We start from the raw sequence: 19,067 nt of genomic DNA on the forward strand, positions 1-19,067 counted from the left end.
AAACGTTTGGTTCTTAAAGCAGTGAAGAAAAAATCTAGTTTGCTTTCTGTGTTCTGAAATTGAATAGTGGCAGAGAAATTAAATACGTAAGCCATGAGCAAACTGGTGTTGTTCAGTAAGCTCCCAAACAAGATAATACTTTATAAATCTATTTGCTATGTGGCTCAAGTGCTGAAATGTTGTTAGTTAAATTGAGCATGTAGCCTTAATAATGTAGCCCTTTTTTTACACCTATTCCCTGCAATTATTTTTTAATGCTTTTATGCCCAATACTTAAAAGAGGAATGTGATTCTCCAAATTCATTGGTGCTGCTATAAAACAAAAGTAGTCAATTGTTGTGCACCGTTTTGGTAAGATACACGATATGTAGCCCAGTGCCTACTACACAGCAGAAATGATCATTCTTGAATGCACTTACATTGGGTTAGAGTTTACTGGATGAAGGATTACTTGGGGAGCTCGGGTTGGTATTTCAGGCACAACATCTGCAAAAGAAATAACAAGCCAACAATCAGACACTAGAAGAGAACTAGCGAATAGAATGGAAAGAACTCAAAGTGCACAAACATTCTCTGGTTACATAATAAAATTAAATGATTCCATTAAATAATAAAACATTATATAGAGGTTGTTTAATGCATCAGGTGCAAAGTTGCGCCCTTGTGTCTGGGTCATGTCCGAACTTTGCATTACAAACCAGATAATTTTGGCTACAATACTGGGTTCACTTTGATTTTACAACAAAATAGCTAGCTTATTTGAAATACAGATGTACAATGTGTTAGTTAGAAGAATGTTTGTTTTCAATGTTAAACTGATAAAATTTAAAATGAATAACTGAGTACTATGTAATTAAAAACTGTGAAAGAGAAAAGAAACACCTCTGGTGACTAAATCAGCAACTATCAGTACTTTGCCAATATTCTACATAATAACCTATAACCTGTAAAGTGCTTTCCCTCAACTGAAAGGGAGCTTCAAAGCTACACAGAGAGAAAAATTGTCCCTCTCTCCTGCACCACTATTTCATCTTTAATCATTTTTTTAACACATAAAAATCTTACCTGATTTTCAGGCAACTGTGATTGCCTGAGATTAATAATACTGGGAAGAAAGTGCATCTCTTATATTGGAATAGGATTAAAGTTGTATAGAGCAATACTATTTTCCCTTCCTACAGTCCGTGTCGCTAAGATATGCAGTATTCTTGCTGACATGCATGCCTTCCATATAGTTTCTTAAGTAAATCCCGAATTGCTACCTTCTTCATACTGCATTTTTGTATTCCTTTTTCATGGTTTACAGAAAAAGAGAGGGATACATATATTACAAGCAGTTACAGATAAAATTGGTTTTGCCAATTATAGCCCTGCAGATACAGTTGGTTGTTAATTTAACAGCTAAAGCAGAAGCTTTCCTCTGCTTTGATAATCTGCTGCTTAGTACAGTACAAAATTAAAGTTCTACACTTTAAAAAAAAATATAAAAAATAAATAAATAAAAAAAAGAAAGTGAGAGTGTTCTACTCCGGAGACTGATCAAAAACTGAAATAACACCTCTGGTAACATATAATTATCATGGTTTAAACAGGTCTTCCCAAGCCCAAACTAATATTTTGGACAAATAATTTATTGATTTAGGAGGCAAAAAAAACCATGTGCATATATTGGTCAGATGACATACTTTGGCCAACTTTGACTTTAACACTGTATAAAGTTGGCTGATTCAACCGAGCCAAACAAAATCCAAACCATTAGGGGCTGATCTTGATAAAAACAAAAACCCTGTGTGAATTAAAGGGGTTGGTTGCCTTTAAATGAACTTTTAGTATGATATAGACATTGATATTCAGAGACAATTTGTAGTTGGTCTTCACTTTGTATTCTTTGTGGCTTTCCAGTCATTTAGCTTTTTGTTCAGCAGCATGTTTGGAACTACAGCAGCTACCTGGTTGTAGGATTCTATTTCCTACAGCATCCAGGCAATGGTTTGAATGAGAGATGGCAATATGAATAGGAGTGGTGCAGAATAGAGAGATAAGGAATAAATAACAGGCAAATGTAACCTCCCAAGAGTTTTTTGGCTGCTGGAGTGATCCCCTTTGAAAGCTGATAAGAGAAGGTAAAAAATTCAAAAACTATAGAAAACAAATAATGAATTGCAAAATCACTAGGAATGGAATATTCTATAAAATACTAAGAGTTCACTCACTGCCAGGTTTCGGGGGGAGAAAACCTTGTTAGTTGAGGTATTTTTGGGCTTTCTTAAAGGAACAATAACATCAAAACAGGAAAGTGTTTTAAAGTAACAAAAATATAATGTACTGTTGCCCTGCACTGGTAAAACTGCTTTGTTTGCTTCAGAAACACTACTATTGTTTATATAAATAAGCTGCTGTGTAGTAATGGGGGCAGCCATTAAAAGGAGCAAAGGCTCAGGTTATACAGTAAATAGCAGATAAACTCTGTAGAACATAATGGTGTTATCTGTTATCCACTATTTAACCTGTGCCATATAGCCTATTTTCAATTTCCGCCATTGCCACACAGCAGCTTGTTTATATGAACTATAGTAGTGTTTCTGAAGCAAACACACCAGTTTTACCAGTGCAGGGCAATTATATGGTAATTATATCTTAATAATATGTGTAAAATCTGACTGTGGGGATATAAATATAACACTGAATGGTATCATAAAATGTATATTTTGTATATGACAGTCATTTCCTGCAGCTGTTCTTATTAATATACACAATGCTTATATTAGGGCCCAATCAAAAACTGTCAAGAAGAAAGGCAGTCATATTCAGCAAAATAAGGAATAAAGGAAGTTTTTCAAAGAAAATAGAATTATATTTTATTTTCTGTTTAACCATCACATAAACACAGAGTCTGTTCTTAATGGTCCTGAAACATTTTCAACATGATTCAAACTAGTGGAAAGAATTACACAAGCAATACTTCATAAATAAATGTAATCACCACCTTCTTAACTGATAAAAAGCATATTTGAGATATTATACCATGCAAAACATGCTGCTTTAATGTGATTAATATTAGGGATGCACAGAATCCAGGATTCGGCCTTTTTCAGCAGGATTCGGATTCGGCAGAATCATTGTGTCAGGCCGAACCAAATCCTAATTTGCATATGTAAATTAGGGGCAGGTAGGGAAATCACGTGACTTTTCGTCACAAATGAAGATTTTTTTCCACTTTTTCCTTTCCGACCCCTAATTTGCATATGCAAATTAGGGTTCCGGTTCGGTATTCGGCCAAATCTTTCACAAAGGATTTGGGGATTCGGTGCATCCCTAATTAATATATTGCATTAGATCCTTGTATCTCAATCAGTTCTATGTGGGATGTGGCTTTATATTTGGCAGAACCAGAAGGTTATTTAATTTCTGCTACATTTTATCAGTAGCATTATGTATGCATAGAATTGTAAAAAAAAAAAACAATAAATTAGACAACTTTTTAGGTGCAAAATGCAAATTTTAGTTTAATGACGATCAAGGTTTTTGCAGCAAAAAACATGAATTGAGTTTGATGAATTTGAGTCTTTGAAACTGAGAAAAATGAGAATTGCATTTTCAAAATGGAACCTATTTCTCAATTCTGCCTTAGGACAGATTTATCACATTTCAAATGTGTACTTATTTATGAAAAAACTCAAAATCAAAAACATGCTCAAAGGGGTTGTTCACCTTCAAACAACTAGCTGTTTTCAGATACTGTAGATCACCAGGAATAATGACTTTTTCCAATTACTTTCTATTTTCTATGTGTCACTGTTTTTCTAATATTGAAGTGTAAAGTGTCATTTTCACATTCTAAAGAAACTCTGGTAAGGGGGGTCGCTGACCCTGTAAACTGTAAAAAAATTGATACATTTAGTCGATACATTTACTGCCGAGCATGAATCTCTGGATTTCATTACAGGCAGCTGTTAGAATTGATACAATAATTGCTAATATTCCAGAGATGCTGTTGAGAAATGTATCAACTAAATGAAACAACTGAACTGAAAACAAGTGTTTGGAAGGTGAACAAACCCTTTAATACAAAAAACTGGAACACCGTGAAGTCACATTCTACCCTATATTTTCAATGAATTAATTAAAAAAAATCATATTAATCTCAAAAAACTGAAATTAGAAATAGCTGGAAGTTTGAAAATTCAACTCTCATATTGATAAATATCTACCTAAAAGGGGAATGTAATTAAAATCACAAGCGATGAATAAAATCGCATTTTTGTGAATGTTTAGTGCTGCTCACTCATTATTGGTAAGCAAACGTTAGCGTTAACCAGTGTCGGACTGGCCCACCGGGATACCAGGAAGTGGGCCCTCCTACTTCTAAACATTTGGCCTATTTCATGGTCATTATCAATTTCTATGAGAACAAAGAAGCTAAATACTGTATATATTTTAATATATTATAGTATGTAAAGTAAAGAGACTAGGAGAATAGAGGTTGAGTGAGGAGAGGAAGAATAATAGAATTGAGAGTGGGCCCCTGGTATAAGGTCTTTGGGTGGGCCCCTGGTGTCCCAGTCCGACACTGTGTGGGGGCCCCTGAGGTAGCAGTGCCAGTGGGCCCAGGACCCCCAATCCGACACTGGCATTAACACCTGCTCTGGAGTTTTGTTAAATATTTAAATGCTTTTTGATTGCAATATTTTATTACACACACTACACATGCTCATATAAGGCATTTGTTCACAAACTTTACAAGGAAGTTGTTGAGATCTGAACTCAGTTAAAAAGGACACAAACAATGAAAATCTTGGTCACTGACATTTGCAATGGTATTTGCATACTTTTTTTGCCCTAACGAAACATATTACATTCCCCCATTTGTGCAGGGCCGGGCCAAGGGGTAGGCAGGGTAGGCAACCACTTAGGGCACAAAACCTGGGGGGTGCACTTATCAGGGGTAAGAAAAAAAATGTTTTTTACATTTTTTTTTCCAAGTATTAAATGTGTCCCATGGCAGGCCTTTACTATTTAAGTATTATTTTAAAAAAAAAAACACATTCCCCAAGGTTTCCAAACCCTGGGGTTTGTTTAAACAAAACAGCAGCGCTCCCCCACCCTGGGAGCACTCAGTGTGAGCATGACTCCCAATTCTGCTGCCTGTGACTGTGGCACGCTGGCGCGCATTGGACTATAGTCACGAATCGGGCAGAGAGAGGCCCTGGCTGGCTGGCTCTGGATGCGCCTAGAGAGGTATTGCTACTCATCACCGGGCACTGTCACTCCTTTCTACAGTACCTTCCTTTACTGGTACTTGGGGGGGCTGCCTTGGAGTACAGGTGTGGCTTGGGCAGTATTGATGGATATGGGCTCATCGGCTGCTGGCACAGGTACAGATACATTACAGGTACATTACATATTTATATAAATTAAAAGTTTCATTCAATAATGCGTTTTCTTTTATTAAAAAAACGTAATGGTAAGGTGGGAAATATAGGACAGGGGGTAGGGGGCGCTGATTGGAACCCTTGCCTAGGGTGCCAAACTACTTTGGCCCGGCCCTGCATTTGTGTTTTCTCTATCTGTACAGTATATAACAGGAATGAAAACAGAAATTAAACAGAACTCTAGAACACATGTGCTTATATAAATACAGTATAAGAACATTCGAGTAATCCATTTATGGTAAACACTTGGTAACTCACCTGGGAATATGAATTGCTGTTTGTATTTGTAGTAGTGGGAGCCTTGTAGTAAAGATAAGGTACATGGATGTGATGTGCTGTTGGACCCTTAAAGAATGAAAATATTAAAACATCAGTTTCAGTCCCCGAAATGTTGAGACAAAAAAAGTTATAACACTTAACATATTAGAAAGTATCAACAGAGATCAAACATATTAGGACTCATGTGCGAACCCAAGTGCAGCATGCAAAGTGGAAAAAAAAGAGGCAGAGGTCAAATAGCAAACTAAAGATGTAAGTCCTATGGTGCTAACATATGGTACTTTATAGCCTGCTTCTTTGATTTTATAATTTACAAAAAAAATTAATTTTTAGCATTTTTCCTATATAATACAAATGTTCAATGGTTTTAAAATCATTTATTGATGTAAAAAAAAGCAGTAACTCTGACTCCTAAAACAATGTTTCCTATTACCTTGATTTAAGAATAAGAACCAGAGAACTGTTTTCAATTTCCTCACGCAAGAACAGAATTTATGGGTACAGGACCCCTTTAAGAATGTGTTGGTTTGTAGTACAACATTGCGCTGTTGTGCTGACAACAAATTCTGTGACAATCACAATTTGAGATTCCATTTGTTTGGGTTGGTTCTATCAAGGCTCCTAGGAAATTTTTCAACTGCACCTACAAGACTCTGTTTATATATAATTTTTTGATGCTGTTTTTCTGTGGAGAGGGTTTCCCCATAAGAACTGAGAATTTTTTACTATTGCTCTCTGAGGTGACCCTCTCTGAACTTGAAAAAGATGGGCAGTTTTAAATGTGACATTCCAGGGAATTTAAGACTTTTCACAGACATTTCTCAGTCGTCTATTATTATTGTGGCATAAGATGAGTTTCCTACATGACAGATCAATTCACAGTTCAATAAGTCATCTATCTGATTAAAGTTCCCTATAATAATATCCAACTCTTGTCAGATATTTACCTGACCTGTCTTTGAACAATGGAAGGGAATCTTGAATCTTTAAAAAAATTCCACTTCCAGATCACGTTATTGTCTTGGTGTACTTTTTAGATGTCATTCTAGCTGCATCAGTGACAACTCTCTGCTCCTGATCTGTTGCTTACCCATTTCATTGTGGGAGGTAATAGAATATGGTATTCATTAATCAGCATACTGTTTCCATGTTCCAGCAACAAACATTGCCCTAAAATTCTCCATTTAACTCCCTAATATGATCCTAAAAAAATGTTATCCAGTCAAAAACTTGCCCCAGAACCAATAAAGCTTACACCAGATGGACTCATATAAATCACTAAAGCCACCTACAGTAGTAGCATGGAATTGGGAATATGTTTCACTTATCTAGCAGCAAAAGATTTAATATGTAACCACTGCATCAGGATATTTTATTGGCCTGTGGGACTGCAATGTTAGCCTACTCTTTAACAATAGATAGACTGCAAGCATCAGTCCACTCCACAATTATTGATGCAAAATTGGAAATATTAAATCACGTTTGTTTTGTTCAGTCTCTAATAACTAGACATACTAATAAAAAACATTTATTTATTTTATGTAAATCTAAAGATTACTGAATATGCAAATGTCTTGTTAGCTAGTTAAGTCATTTGAACCCAAAATGTGTGTGTGCCTAAACAAATAGTCATTCCTCAATCAAAAAGGCATAATAAACTGAATTAAAAATATGTTAGAAGACCATACAAGAACTTCTCTGATGCTTTATTTACCAGTAGGTCCTTCAGAAGACAAGACAGCAAATGGTGAGATTAGGTTCCATTGATCTCAGAGTAATTTGTTACACTTATAAAGAAAATTGGAAAGGCTTCAGATGGGCTGTTTCCAACTTCCTCTTGCAGTTAGGTGGGTCTGAGCATTTTCCCAACTAAATTACTATATATGTATAATATATAAAGTATATACTGTGTGCATTTCTTTGCACGTGAGCAGATTTTTTTACTGGCTGCATATGTAGTAAATGCAATTGGGCCCAAATATATATATTGTTTATATATTGCAGGATGAGCTGGGTTTTAAGTTTGAAGTTCTGTATGTTTAACATTATTATATTTTACACTGGAACATGAGCAAAAGAGGCCTTAGTAACTTATAACAGCAAATCAGATTTTGACTTTCATCTTTATAACTAGCATAGATTTGTCAAAGCTCACTGCTATTTCATTGCAATAGGTTACTAGTGTCCAACCAATGAAGGTCTGAAGAGATAATCATTAAATTAAAGTGATTTGTGTCTGAGAAACAGAATGAAAAACTGCTAATGGGAATTGTGAAAAGAGCAAATAATTTTCATGCAATAACCTGTTATGCCGAACCAAAATAGGTGCTGCAATGACTTAGAGAAAGTGTTTTCTCTTGAAGGGGCAGTATACTCCCTTGTTCAACTTGAGTCAATGAACAGGGCTTGTAGTGAAACTACTATTTGTTTTGTTATTCCTCAAACTAAACTGGGCAAATAAGGACACTAAAGCTACTCCATGTTTGGTTCTTGAAAGGTAGATAATTATCCTGCCCAGATAAGCAGAAGTCAACTATACTAGGGGATTATCTGTGAACTGGTAATCTAGTTATCTACCGTTCAAAAACCAAACATGGATTTGCTTCCATTACCCCTTTTGAACTACAGTTGAACAAGGGGGTATACTGCCCCTTTTAGGCACAGAGAGATGACAACCACTCATCACTCACGTGCAAAACATGGGACTTGGTCCAAATTTAACTCTTGCAACTGGGAAGTGACAATCACTTGTTACAATGAGAATCAGGTATTAATGTCAAATGGAAATAGGTCCCCAGCTGTTATCTGACCCAGGGATGGGGTTTGAAACAGTCAAATATAAATGTAAAGCAGAAAAGCACTGATTATATTTTATAATGACCTGTGACTTAAAAAATAAGAACAAAGTTTAAGCAGATGTGAAACTGATGGATCGACATATTCTGGTAGCATCAGTCACAACATATAGATTTCCAGGAGAATATCTGACACTTCTAAAGTGAAATAGATTTCCATGCACAAAGGAGTGATGCAATTATAGATCTGCCCATGTGTGTTTCCATAGTCATGGGGTAGAACTGGAGGAAAACAGGAAGCTATGAGTACAAAGTTCAAAGGCCAGAATGGCCTATATATTATCAGATCAGTTAATAAATTATAAGAAACGCAGTGCTGCAGTTAAAGGGATACTGTCATCAAGCTTAAAAAAAAAAAACAAGCTCTAAAAAAAAGGGGGATACTGTCATGGGTACACATGCACACCAATTAACAGTGCCATTCAAGCCTAAACATATGCTAAGATATTTTTTTTAAAACGCAAATACATTTTTAAAAATATTTTATTTGTTTATATTTTAAACTGAGACATTGAGGGGCCGATTCATCAAGCTCGAGTGAAGGATTCGAAGTAAATAAACTTCGAATTTCGAAGTGTTTTTTGGGCTACTTCGACCATCGAATGGGCTACTTCGACCTTCGACTACGACTACGACTACGAATCGAAGGATTTGAACTAAAAATCGTTCGACTATTCGACCATTCGATAGTCGAAGTACTGCCTCTTTAAAAAAAACTTCGACCCCCTACTTCGGCAGCTAAAAGCTACCGAAGTCAATGTTAGCCTATGGGGAAGGTCCCCATAGGCTTGCCTAAGTTTTTTTGATCGAAGGATATTCCTTCGATCGTTGGATTAAAATCCTTCGAATCGAACGATTCGAAGGATTTAATCGTTCGATCGAAGGAATAATCCTTCGATCGTTCGATCGCAGCATTTGCGCTAAATCCTTCGACTTCGATATTCGAAGTCGAAGGATTTTAGTTCCTAGTCGAATATCGAGGGTTAATTAACCCTCGATATTCGACTCTTGATGAATCGGCCCCTAAGTATGCTATTTGGGAAGAATAAGGTAATTTCTTAACTGATCCAGTTTTGCACCTATTATTTATTACTGTGCACCTACAGTATGTATCCTCCAGCTGCATCATCATGTCAGGGGACAAATTCAACTTTAAGTGAATGACAATGGGACAAAAAGTATGTGTGCTGAGTAGTTGTGCCGGTGCAACAGAAGCACCAGAAAAGACCAGTTATCCTTTTTTTTTTCAAAACTCAGTTAAAATAAAATGACAGCTTTCCTAGTTGCTCAATCAGAATAAGATTGTTTCGTAATGTATTATTCTAACTCTGTGTAACTGAAATCCTAGGTAAATCTGCCTTTAAATCACCTGTTACATGGGGATTGAAGTCATTTACTCAAACTCTGTGCAAAATCACCATAAAAGTGCTAATACAAGTATATGATCTGGAGCATTCCTGATAACATTGATCTTTCTGTCCTATAAGTTTAATTGATTCTAGAAATCACATTTTTGATCCATTTAATTAAAATCACTATTTATAATTGTCCAGAATTTAATGGTAAAAAAACATATATTGATACAGTAGAACCCCCATTTTAGGTTTTTCAAGGGAACAAAAAACAAATGGTGTAAAAATCAGCAAAATGTAAAATCAGGGAAATGCATTAATCATTATATATTGGTGGGAACAGAAAATCACAGTGTAAAATGCAGGAAAACTCAAAAGCAGGGTACATAAAATTGAGGATTCACTGCAGATAGCTAGATTAGATAAACAGATAATTAGTATGGAGCTCTATATCCAGCATTACAGGCTGCACATTTGTAAACAGATTCATATTTTTTTCAGTTGCGTTGCTTTGAGCTAAAGTGTAAAGGCAACAGTGTTCTTGTTCCCAAGGCATGATTCACAATTATTCAGTACAACACTAGAAAATAGAATACGATTTAAACAAACTACTATCCCAGGTGAATTAATGTACCTGGTAAGTTGAACGGCTTCTGCTGGCGGGTGCATTGTGGGGATGGGTGGAGAGGAGAGGGTGGGGTTGCGCTGGGAGGAAGAGGAGGAGCAGGTGAGGACGGTGTGGAGGATGTTGTAGAGGAAGGATTGCTGCTGGAATCTGGCTGGTAGGGCACTGGAATATGGTCCTGGGAAAACAAAAGAGACAGCACATAGGGAACAAGATGAGAGGACATTTATATATATTGTCTAGCTCCTTGACATAAGATGTTGGCAATAATCACAGTATTTTTAGTCTGACAGACATAAATGTCTAAAATCTATTTTTTTATGGAAACTGAGTAGCTCAAACACGACAACATGATCCAAAACAACTATTTATGGTTAAAACTTTAGTAAAGCAACACTGCAACAGAATATGTTGACAACACTGCTTATTCTATTTTTCTCCTCCCCTGCGCCAATCCTACCTGCTAGAAGTATTGCCTACCATAAATACAGTTAACCAATAGCTCATTGTCAGAAATTAGCTTTGAGGGGTCTACAACATGTTAGAAAACCACAGCTTATTAGTTGATGTGCCTAACTGCACTGGTGCAATTTAGCCCCTACACTTTGTTAGTACATTACCCCCTCTGTCTTTCTGTTTTGTGCATGTCATGTTTCATTAAAGAGTCGCTAATTACTGCAAGCATGGGAATAGGTTGAAAATCAGAAGACACACTACCGGAATGACAGTTCTACTGAATTCTTTTGTGTTCATTCTTTCAAAAGTATCTGAATTGTGACCCTGCATAGGTAGGGCAGGAATCAAACCTCCATATAGAAAAGTTGGAGAGCACTATTCTTATGTACACCATTTTTTAATTTGTCTTATTTATATTATACAATGAAGATCCTCCTAGTTCACTTTTTCAAGGATCATGTAAAGGTTGAGGACAGCTGTATACATCTGAGAACTAAATCCCTTGCCCCAACCCACATTTCTTAACGCATGTTGGACTCTGCAACACTTGCTTCTATGCCTACTGCCATGGGGCGCTGCACTGAATGTAAACTTGCAGAAGAAGGCTGTATCCTGGAAGATAAGCTGGAATTGTGAGATAAATAAGATAAGCGCTATAGGGCTCCAGTCTTTCAGTGCCATTATACTGGCATCATACAAACACAAAAAATTAACGAAACTGCTTCTTGCCCTTTAAACACAATGTTTTTATCTAAGCAGGTTTGCATCTGCTATTTCAGATAAAAACCTGCCCCTAACAATATGTGGCCTTCAGCTTTCTCAGTAATCAAAAACTATTTGCCTGACCTTTAGGCTTGACTGACTCATCAGTGACTAATTTGTGGACCAGATTCTAAGATATTACCTATAAATTATGCAGGGAAATAAGTATGTTGGATGCAAGGAATTTACAGGCTATATTAATGTAATGTTATTGTAGTTTGTTTCTATTGGTGTACTATTTGGCCTAATCCAACACAGGTGTCATTCAATTGGCCTTACATAATAATTCTAGCACTGGTATGGGATCTTAGGATATATTCTCGTTAAGAAATCAAATAAATGTTAACACAAAGCTTACCCTAACTGACATCAAGGCTGCCCCCTCAACCACTGCTCTTTTTTGTCTTGCACTGCTCTGTTTTTTTTATTGTTGTTTATTGTTGTTAACTTCAAATATGCCTGCACTGTAACACTACTATAACCAGATTGGAATCTATATTCCATTAAATTTGCCTGCATTCTCTTCCAGAAATGTTTGTGCTCCTCAGGACCTATCTTCTCTGTCATGATTTTATGCTGGGAATGCAGGCTCACATTGTTAATTTATACTGTAAACTGGGTCCACATTCCATTGTCCCTCTCAGGCTGGAGGTTGCTGGGGTGTGTCAGTATGTAGTATGCTGGGATTCACAGTTTTGGGTAAGAGGGAATATGCAGCTCGATATTGGGACTCACCATGTATTTTATGGTGGTGGTCGCTAGTGCTAGTCTATGCAGAGGGTTTCAAGGTTTGATTTTTGGGATACCTGATGCTTGTAGGACAATTAAGAGTAATATAATATTAATAGTAACATTTTATTGTCATTGGCATTTACCACACATGCAGTGTGGAAATTGTGTCCATGTCCGTCCCAAAAGAAGTGTGTTTAATTCCCTCCAGCAGTATATTTATCCCAGTGGCAGCGAGTAAATTGCATCCAATAATCTATCAGCCCAACAAGCAATAAATTATTAAATTATAAGATTATTAGGCCCACAAAATATTATTATGGGGGGGTTTGTGGATGCACACCTAAGGCCAATTTCAAAAAGTATAATTTCAAAAAGTATAAAGCCCTGTCTAAGTAATTCAAGTAAATATGCCAGTGCATGTAATTTTGAAACAGGGTTTTTTTGTTACAAAGTTATGATCATAATATTGATAAGCCACCATACCACGTCAAGGTAAAACCCCACATGGTGGTCCCTAACTTATTTATCTTTAGTCATAGTAAACAAGGTACATTACCTCTCTGTAGTAGCAATTCTTTGTATAAACATCTCCTGTGCCTTGGTTTCAACTCTGTGCTAGATCCTCCCCCGCCAACTGCTGAGCGGCTTTTAAGAGGGAGAGACTGCCTTAACCAACGCCCATTTTAGAAAAGTAGAAGTCAGGTGTTGTAATTAAAATCCAGGTAGAGTGATATGTGCAGTTGCACAATAGTGTGTATACATGTGTGAAGTGAAATGTGAACGTATGTATGGTAGTGGTAAGGGAAAGTGTATGTGTATTTGGGAGTATATGTGTAAGAAAGCATAGAATAAAAGAATGTAAAGAAGAAATAAATGAGAGACATAATAAGTGTATGTGTACATAGAGTAGTGTCTAATGGGACGTTGGTTTTTTCACGGCTAGACCCTCCCATGCCGCCAGCACTTATGGCTTTTAAGAGAGAGCGATTGCACAAACCAAGGCACAACAAGTGAGGGGGACCACCAAAAGTATAAAGGGGGGGTATGAGGGTGCAATAACCACATGAGCTTAGCCAAAGCTTCAGGCAAATACATCAATATGGGGGGGTTTGTGGATGCACACCTAAGGCCAATTTCAAAAAGTATAATTTCAAAAAGTATAAAGCCCTGTCTAAGTAATTCAAGTAAATATGCCAGTGCATGTAATTTTGAAACAGGGTTTTTTTGTTACAAAGTTATGATCATAATATTGATAAGCCACCATACCACGTCAAGGTAAAACCCCACATGGTGGTCCCTAACTTATTTATCTTTAGTCATAGTAAACAAGGTACATTACCTCTGCTGAGCGGCTTTTAAGAGGGAGAGACTGCCTTAACCAACGCCCATTTTAGAAAAGTAGAAATCAGGTGTTGTAATTAAAATCAAGGTAGAGTGATATGTGCAGTTGCACAATAGTGTGTATACATGTGTAAGTGAAAAGTGAAAGTATGTATGGTAGTGGTAAGGGAAAGTGTATGTGTATTTGGGAGTATATGTGTAAGAAAGCATAGAATAAAAGAATGTAAAGAAGAAATAAATGAGAGACATAATAAGTGTATGTGTACATAGAGTAGTGTCTAATGGGACGTTGGTTTTTTCACGGCTAGACCCTCCCATGCCGCCAGCACTTATGGCTTTTAAGAGAGAGCGATTGCACAAACCAAGGCACAACAAGTGAGGGGGACCACCAAAAGTATAAAGGGGGGGTATGAGGGTGCAATAACCACATGAGCTTAGCCAAAGCTTCAGGCAAATACATCAATATGGGGGGGTTTGTGGATGCACACCTAAGGCCAATTTCAAAAAGTATAATTTCAAAAAGTATAAAGCCCTGTCTAATTACAACACCTGATTTCTACTTTTCTAAAATGGGCGTTGGTTAAGGCAGTCTCTCCCTCTTAAAAGCCGCTCAGCAAGTTGGCGGGGGAGGATCTAGCACAGAGTTGAAACCAAGGCACAGGAGATGTTTATACAAAGAATTGCTACTACAGAGAGGTAATGTACCTTGTTTACTATGACTAAAGATAAATAAGTTAGGGACCACCATGTGGGGTTTTACCTTGACGTGGTATGGTGGCTTATCAATATTATGATCATAACTTTGTAACAAAAAAACCCTGTTTCAAAATTAAATGCACTGGCATATTTACTTGAATTACTTAGACAGGGCTTTATACTTTTTGAAATTATACTTTTTGAAATTGGCCTTAGGTGTGCATCCACAAACCCCCCCACAAAATATTATGCCTGCAAAAGTCTATCTAGCTAAACCACTTGGTCCTTTTGTATTTTCCTCACACAAAAGGGCAAATCAAATCTAATTTGATGAGAAAATCTCAAATTTCAATACCAGATTTTCCCATAGAGAGAGAGAGATGTGATTCAGTTAGAAAACGTATCTCCCTGTTTATCACATGAAAACCCGAATAAAATATATGCAGGGTCGGACGGGGGGCCCACCGGGACCACTGACCAGGGCCCCCTCCGGCCCTCCGACCCCCTACTGTTAGGCGCCACTCAGTAGAACACACATCAATATGCACAGGCGCTCATGCATGAAAAGCAGCCGTGCATGCGCAGACAGCGCTGCCCCCTCCTGTTAGGCGCCGCTCAGGAGAACACTCTTGAATGCGTACTGCCGCGCATTTGCGAGGCAGCCGCGCATGCACAAACAGCGCTGTGCAGCGCCAAAATATTTTTTTCTGTGCCATTTCTATATCAGAAGAGGGGTCTGGCCCGGCGGGGGCCCATGAGGGTCGGGGCCCACCGGGTTTTTCACGGTTTCCCACCAGGCCAGTCCGACACTGAATATAAGGAAAAGACTGAACCTGAATTATGAGAAAAGTTTTTTTCACCTCAAATTAAATTTTGCCCATAAAATAACATTTTCTCATGAAATTGAATTTGACCCAAAGTATAAAGTGCTTTAATCCATCTATATTAATAAAACTGGATAAAAACTACTGATACAAGCATTGGATCCATTATCCAGAAAGCTCCAAATTACAGAAAGGCAATCTCCCATGGACTCCGTTTGAATCAAATAATTTTTGACAATGATTTCCTTTATCTTTGTAATGATAAAATAATACCTTGTACTTGATCCCATCTAAGATATAATTCATCCTTACTGGAAGCACAAAAATTGTATTGGGTTTGTTTAATGTTTCAATTATTATGGTATGGAGATCCAAATTACAGTAGGAGCCCTTATCCAGAAAACTCCAGGCCCCAACCATTCTGGATAATAGATCCCATATCTGTACTAATAGTATTACTGTTGATTGTTAAAAAGCACCTATGCTGCTGTTCGTTAAAAAAAACCCTATATGAATGTTGCAGTAAAAGTGGATAGTCTAAAAAGTGGGTATGGACAAAATTTAGAGATAATTACATTTTTCACTCTGCATTGTACTACCCCCCCTGTGTTTTAAACCCTCTTCAACCACTGTAAAGTAGTGCTGTAAGGATATTATATGGACAGAATGCATTTGGCAGCAAATAAGGATGATAGTGGTAATACAACATTAGAAATCAGTACCACTTTTAGGTAAGCCCTCCAATAGAAATGTAAATGTATACAAATATATTTATTGTCAGATACATTCAAAGCAATAAAAAAAAGATAGTGACCATTAAGATATATTTTATAGATATTTGTTATCATTTGTAATATTTCTAGATACAAATAGGCACAGAGCATATGGATGGGTTGATACCAAGATATAGCAAGAAGAAGGCAAATAAATAAGAATATCACAACAGTTCAGTGATACGTTCTGAAAGGAACCGAAATCCAAATGCTCTCAAACGTGAAATAAGATTGAAATGTGTCTTAAATTATAAATGAAACGGACATGCAATAATTACAATGACTGGCACAAAACAAATCAGTGTAATGCAATCAAGCCAATGTTTCCTGTTATCTGTTGTGTGGGTTGGCATTTGTTTGTCATTTGTCCATTATCCTGTCCATCTGTACGACAACATTATCATCTATGCCAGGCCTGTAATTTCCCCAGTACATACATCCATGCCACTGGGAGAACCATTCCTGACTGAAGCACATGCTCCTGACTGAAGCACGTGCATATACATAAGAGGCTTTTCAAAAATAAAACAATTTCCTTGCATAGTACTTTTTTGGAGGAATATACCGTATATACTCGAGTATAAGCCGATCCGAGTATAAGCCGAGGTACCTAATTTTACCTACGAAAACTGGGAAAACTTATTGACTCTAGTATAAGCCTAGACACAACTACAGCCCTGTCTCCCAGCAGCGCACCTTCCGCCAAAGAGACTCCCCCAGCGATCGACCGGACTTCTTTGCAAAGTTGATGGTGACAGAGAATTGTGCAGAGAGTGCTGTGTGTCATAAAACCATCACTGATCTTTTGTATAACCAACAGATGGCGCTCTGTGATATTGCCATCACTGTTAATCCTTTATTCAACCAACAGATGGCGCTGTGTGATATTGCAGTTACTGTTATTCTTTGATATAACCAACAGATGGCGCTGTGTGATATTGCAGTCACTGTTATTCTTTGATACAACCAACAGATGGCGCTGTGTGATATTGCAGTCACTGTTATTCTTTGATACAACCAACAGATGGCGCTGTGTGATATTGCAGTCACTGTTATTCTTTGATATAACCAACAGATGGCGCTGTGTGATATTGCAGTCACTGTTATTCTTTGATACAACCAACAGATGGCGCTGTGTGATATTGCAGTCACTGTTATTCTTTGATACAACCAACAGATGGCGCTGTGTGATATTGCAGTCACTGTTATTCTTTGATACAACCAACAGATGGCGCTGTGTGATATTGCAGTCACTGTTATTCTTTGATATAACCAACAGAGGGCGCACTGTTATTCTTTCATAAAACCAACAGAGGGCATTGTGGGATATTGCAGTCTCTCCCCAAGTGAACTGTTGGTATAGGAATGATTAAAAGTGACTGCAATCTCGGCTACTGCCCGCTGACCCGAGTATAAGCCGAGGTAGACTTTTTCAGCATATTTTGGATGCTGAAAAACTCGGCTTATACTCGAGTATATACGGTAATAAAAATCGGTAACGGAAAAACTAATATGTTATGTCTTCGTACTAACAAATTTTGCTTTGCGCAAATTTAATATCGCTTTTATTGATGGGTGAATTTATTCGCCAGGCGCGAATTGGCGGCAAATTCCCACGATTCCCACAATTTGGACGCCAGCAAAAAAACAAATGTATCGCCGTTTTGCGAATTTCGCAGGAAATTCGCAAATTTTACAGCGAAACGCCCCAAAGTCCCCCATAACTAATCGCTTTTGCAAACCCAGAAACTGTTTAGCAACCTCTTCCGACAATGGAAGAAAGTATGATGTGAATTTTATAGTTTGCGCCTGTGAGTAGTGAAAGTAAAAAAAACTTCTTACCGAAAAAGTTGTTAGGTTTGCTCCAAAAGATTACAACGCCTTCAAGCACTTCTTCAAAGTGCACAATTAAAATTCGCAATGCACAGTTAAAATTCGCAATGCAATAACAGTTTCAAGGAGAATATTACATTGCAAAAATGTGAATTTTTATTCTTGATGGTGCAACTTGTTTTTCTCTTTGCAACTTTTGTTATATTCCCCCAAAACTGTTATTGGACACTGCCAAAATATGTAAAAACAGTTCACATTATTCCACGCTTATGTATTACTGATATGCTTGAATGTTAACCTAATTCACTGTTAAATCAGAATAAATCAGAAAGCTCTGCCTCTGTCCATAGTGATTTTAGTATAAAGTTATTGTAGAATGTTTCTTATTTCTAAGATGAAACCCCATGCTTGCTATTTTATATCAAAGTCTCTAAACTAATAGAGGAGGCAAGAAATATTAATAAAAAGCCACCAAAATGTAAATGGCAGGTCCTGTTTGTTTGAAGCAACATGCCGGACTTTCATGGTTGAACACTACCTTATTGCCAATACTTTTGTATCTAATTAACCCAAAATTAACGAATTAACCCAAAAACTTGTATTAAAACATGTACGTGTATTAACAGCTATGAGATGCTCCAGCATGCCGACTGACCTGAATGCAGTGAAACCAGACACTGAAGAATTAACCATGAACTCTTAATAATTACACATTGCTGTTTAATTCTATAGTATCCATCATGCTTGATCGCAGCTTACCTTGTTAATTTTGTTGGTTTTAGGGAGCGTTTGACTAACATGGAGGTCTGAGTAGCGGGGAGGTCTTCGTAAAGGGTTATTGATGTCACATGGTACAGATTCAGTCCTGACTAATCTTGCTACATTGGAAAAATGTAAATATAATCAAATATCAATGCTGAACCATTTCCACAAGCTTTGAAAACATGTAGACAGATCATACTTCACATTTATTTCAGTTTACCTAGTAGTGACTAACTGATTTAAAATTAGGGTTTATTAATCAATGTGCTAGGGCCCAAAAATCATGATGATGTTTAGGTTTTCGCAACCATAACCAAAATAACATATAAACCATTGCAATCAGCC

General features: G+C 37.1%; 1 protein-coding gene across 1 annotated transcript in view; it reads right to left on the reverse strand.

The window, feature by feature from the left end:
• Positions 1 to 19,067, reverse strand: part of ksr2.L (kinase suppressor of ras 2 L homeolog) — a 192,029-nt gene that overhangs the window by 58,103 nt on the left and 114,859 nt on the right. The window contains exons 9-12 of the mRNA XM_018263769.2: positions 18,720 to 18,838; positions 10,553 to 10,721; positions 5,691 to 5,777; positions 420 to 486 (exon numbers count right to left, since the gene is read on the reverse strand). Coding sequence (XP_018119258.1) covers positions 420 to 486; positions 5,691 to 5,777; positions 10,553 to 10,721; positions 18,720 to 18,838 — 442 coding nt within the window. The remainder of the gene's footprint in view (positions 1 to 419; positions 487 to 5,690; positions 5,778 to 10,552; positions 10,722 to 18,719; positions 18,839 to 19,067) is intronic.

Source organism: Xenopus laevis, chromosome 1L (assembly GCF_017654675.1).
Source record: "Xenopus laevis strain J_2021 chromosome 1L, Xenopus_laevis_v10.1, whole genome shotgun sequence".
In the NCBI taxonomy this organism is placed as follows: Eukaryota; Metazoa; Chordata; class Amphibia; order Anura; family Pipidae; genus Xenopus; species Xenopus laevis.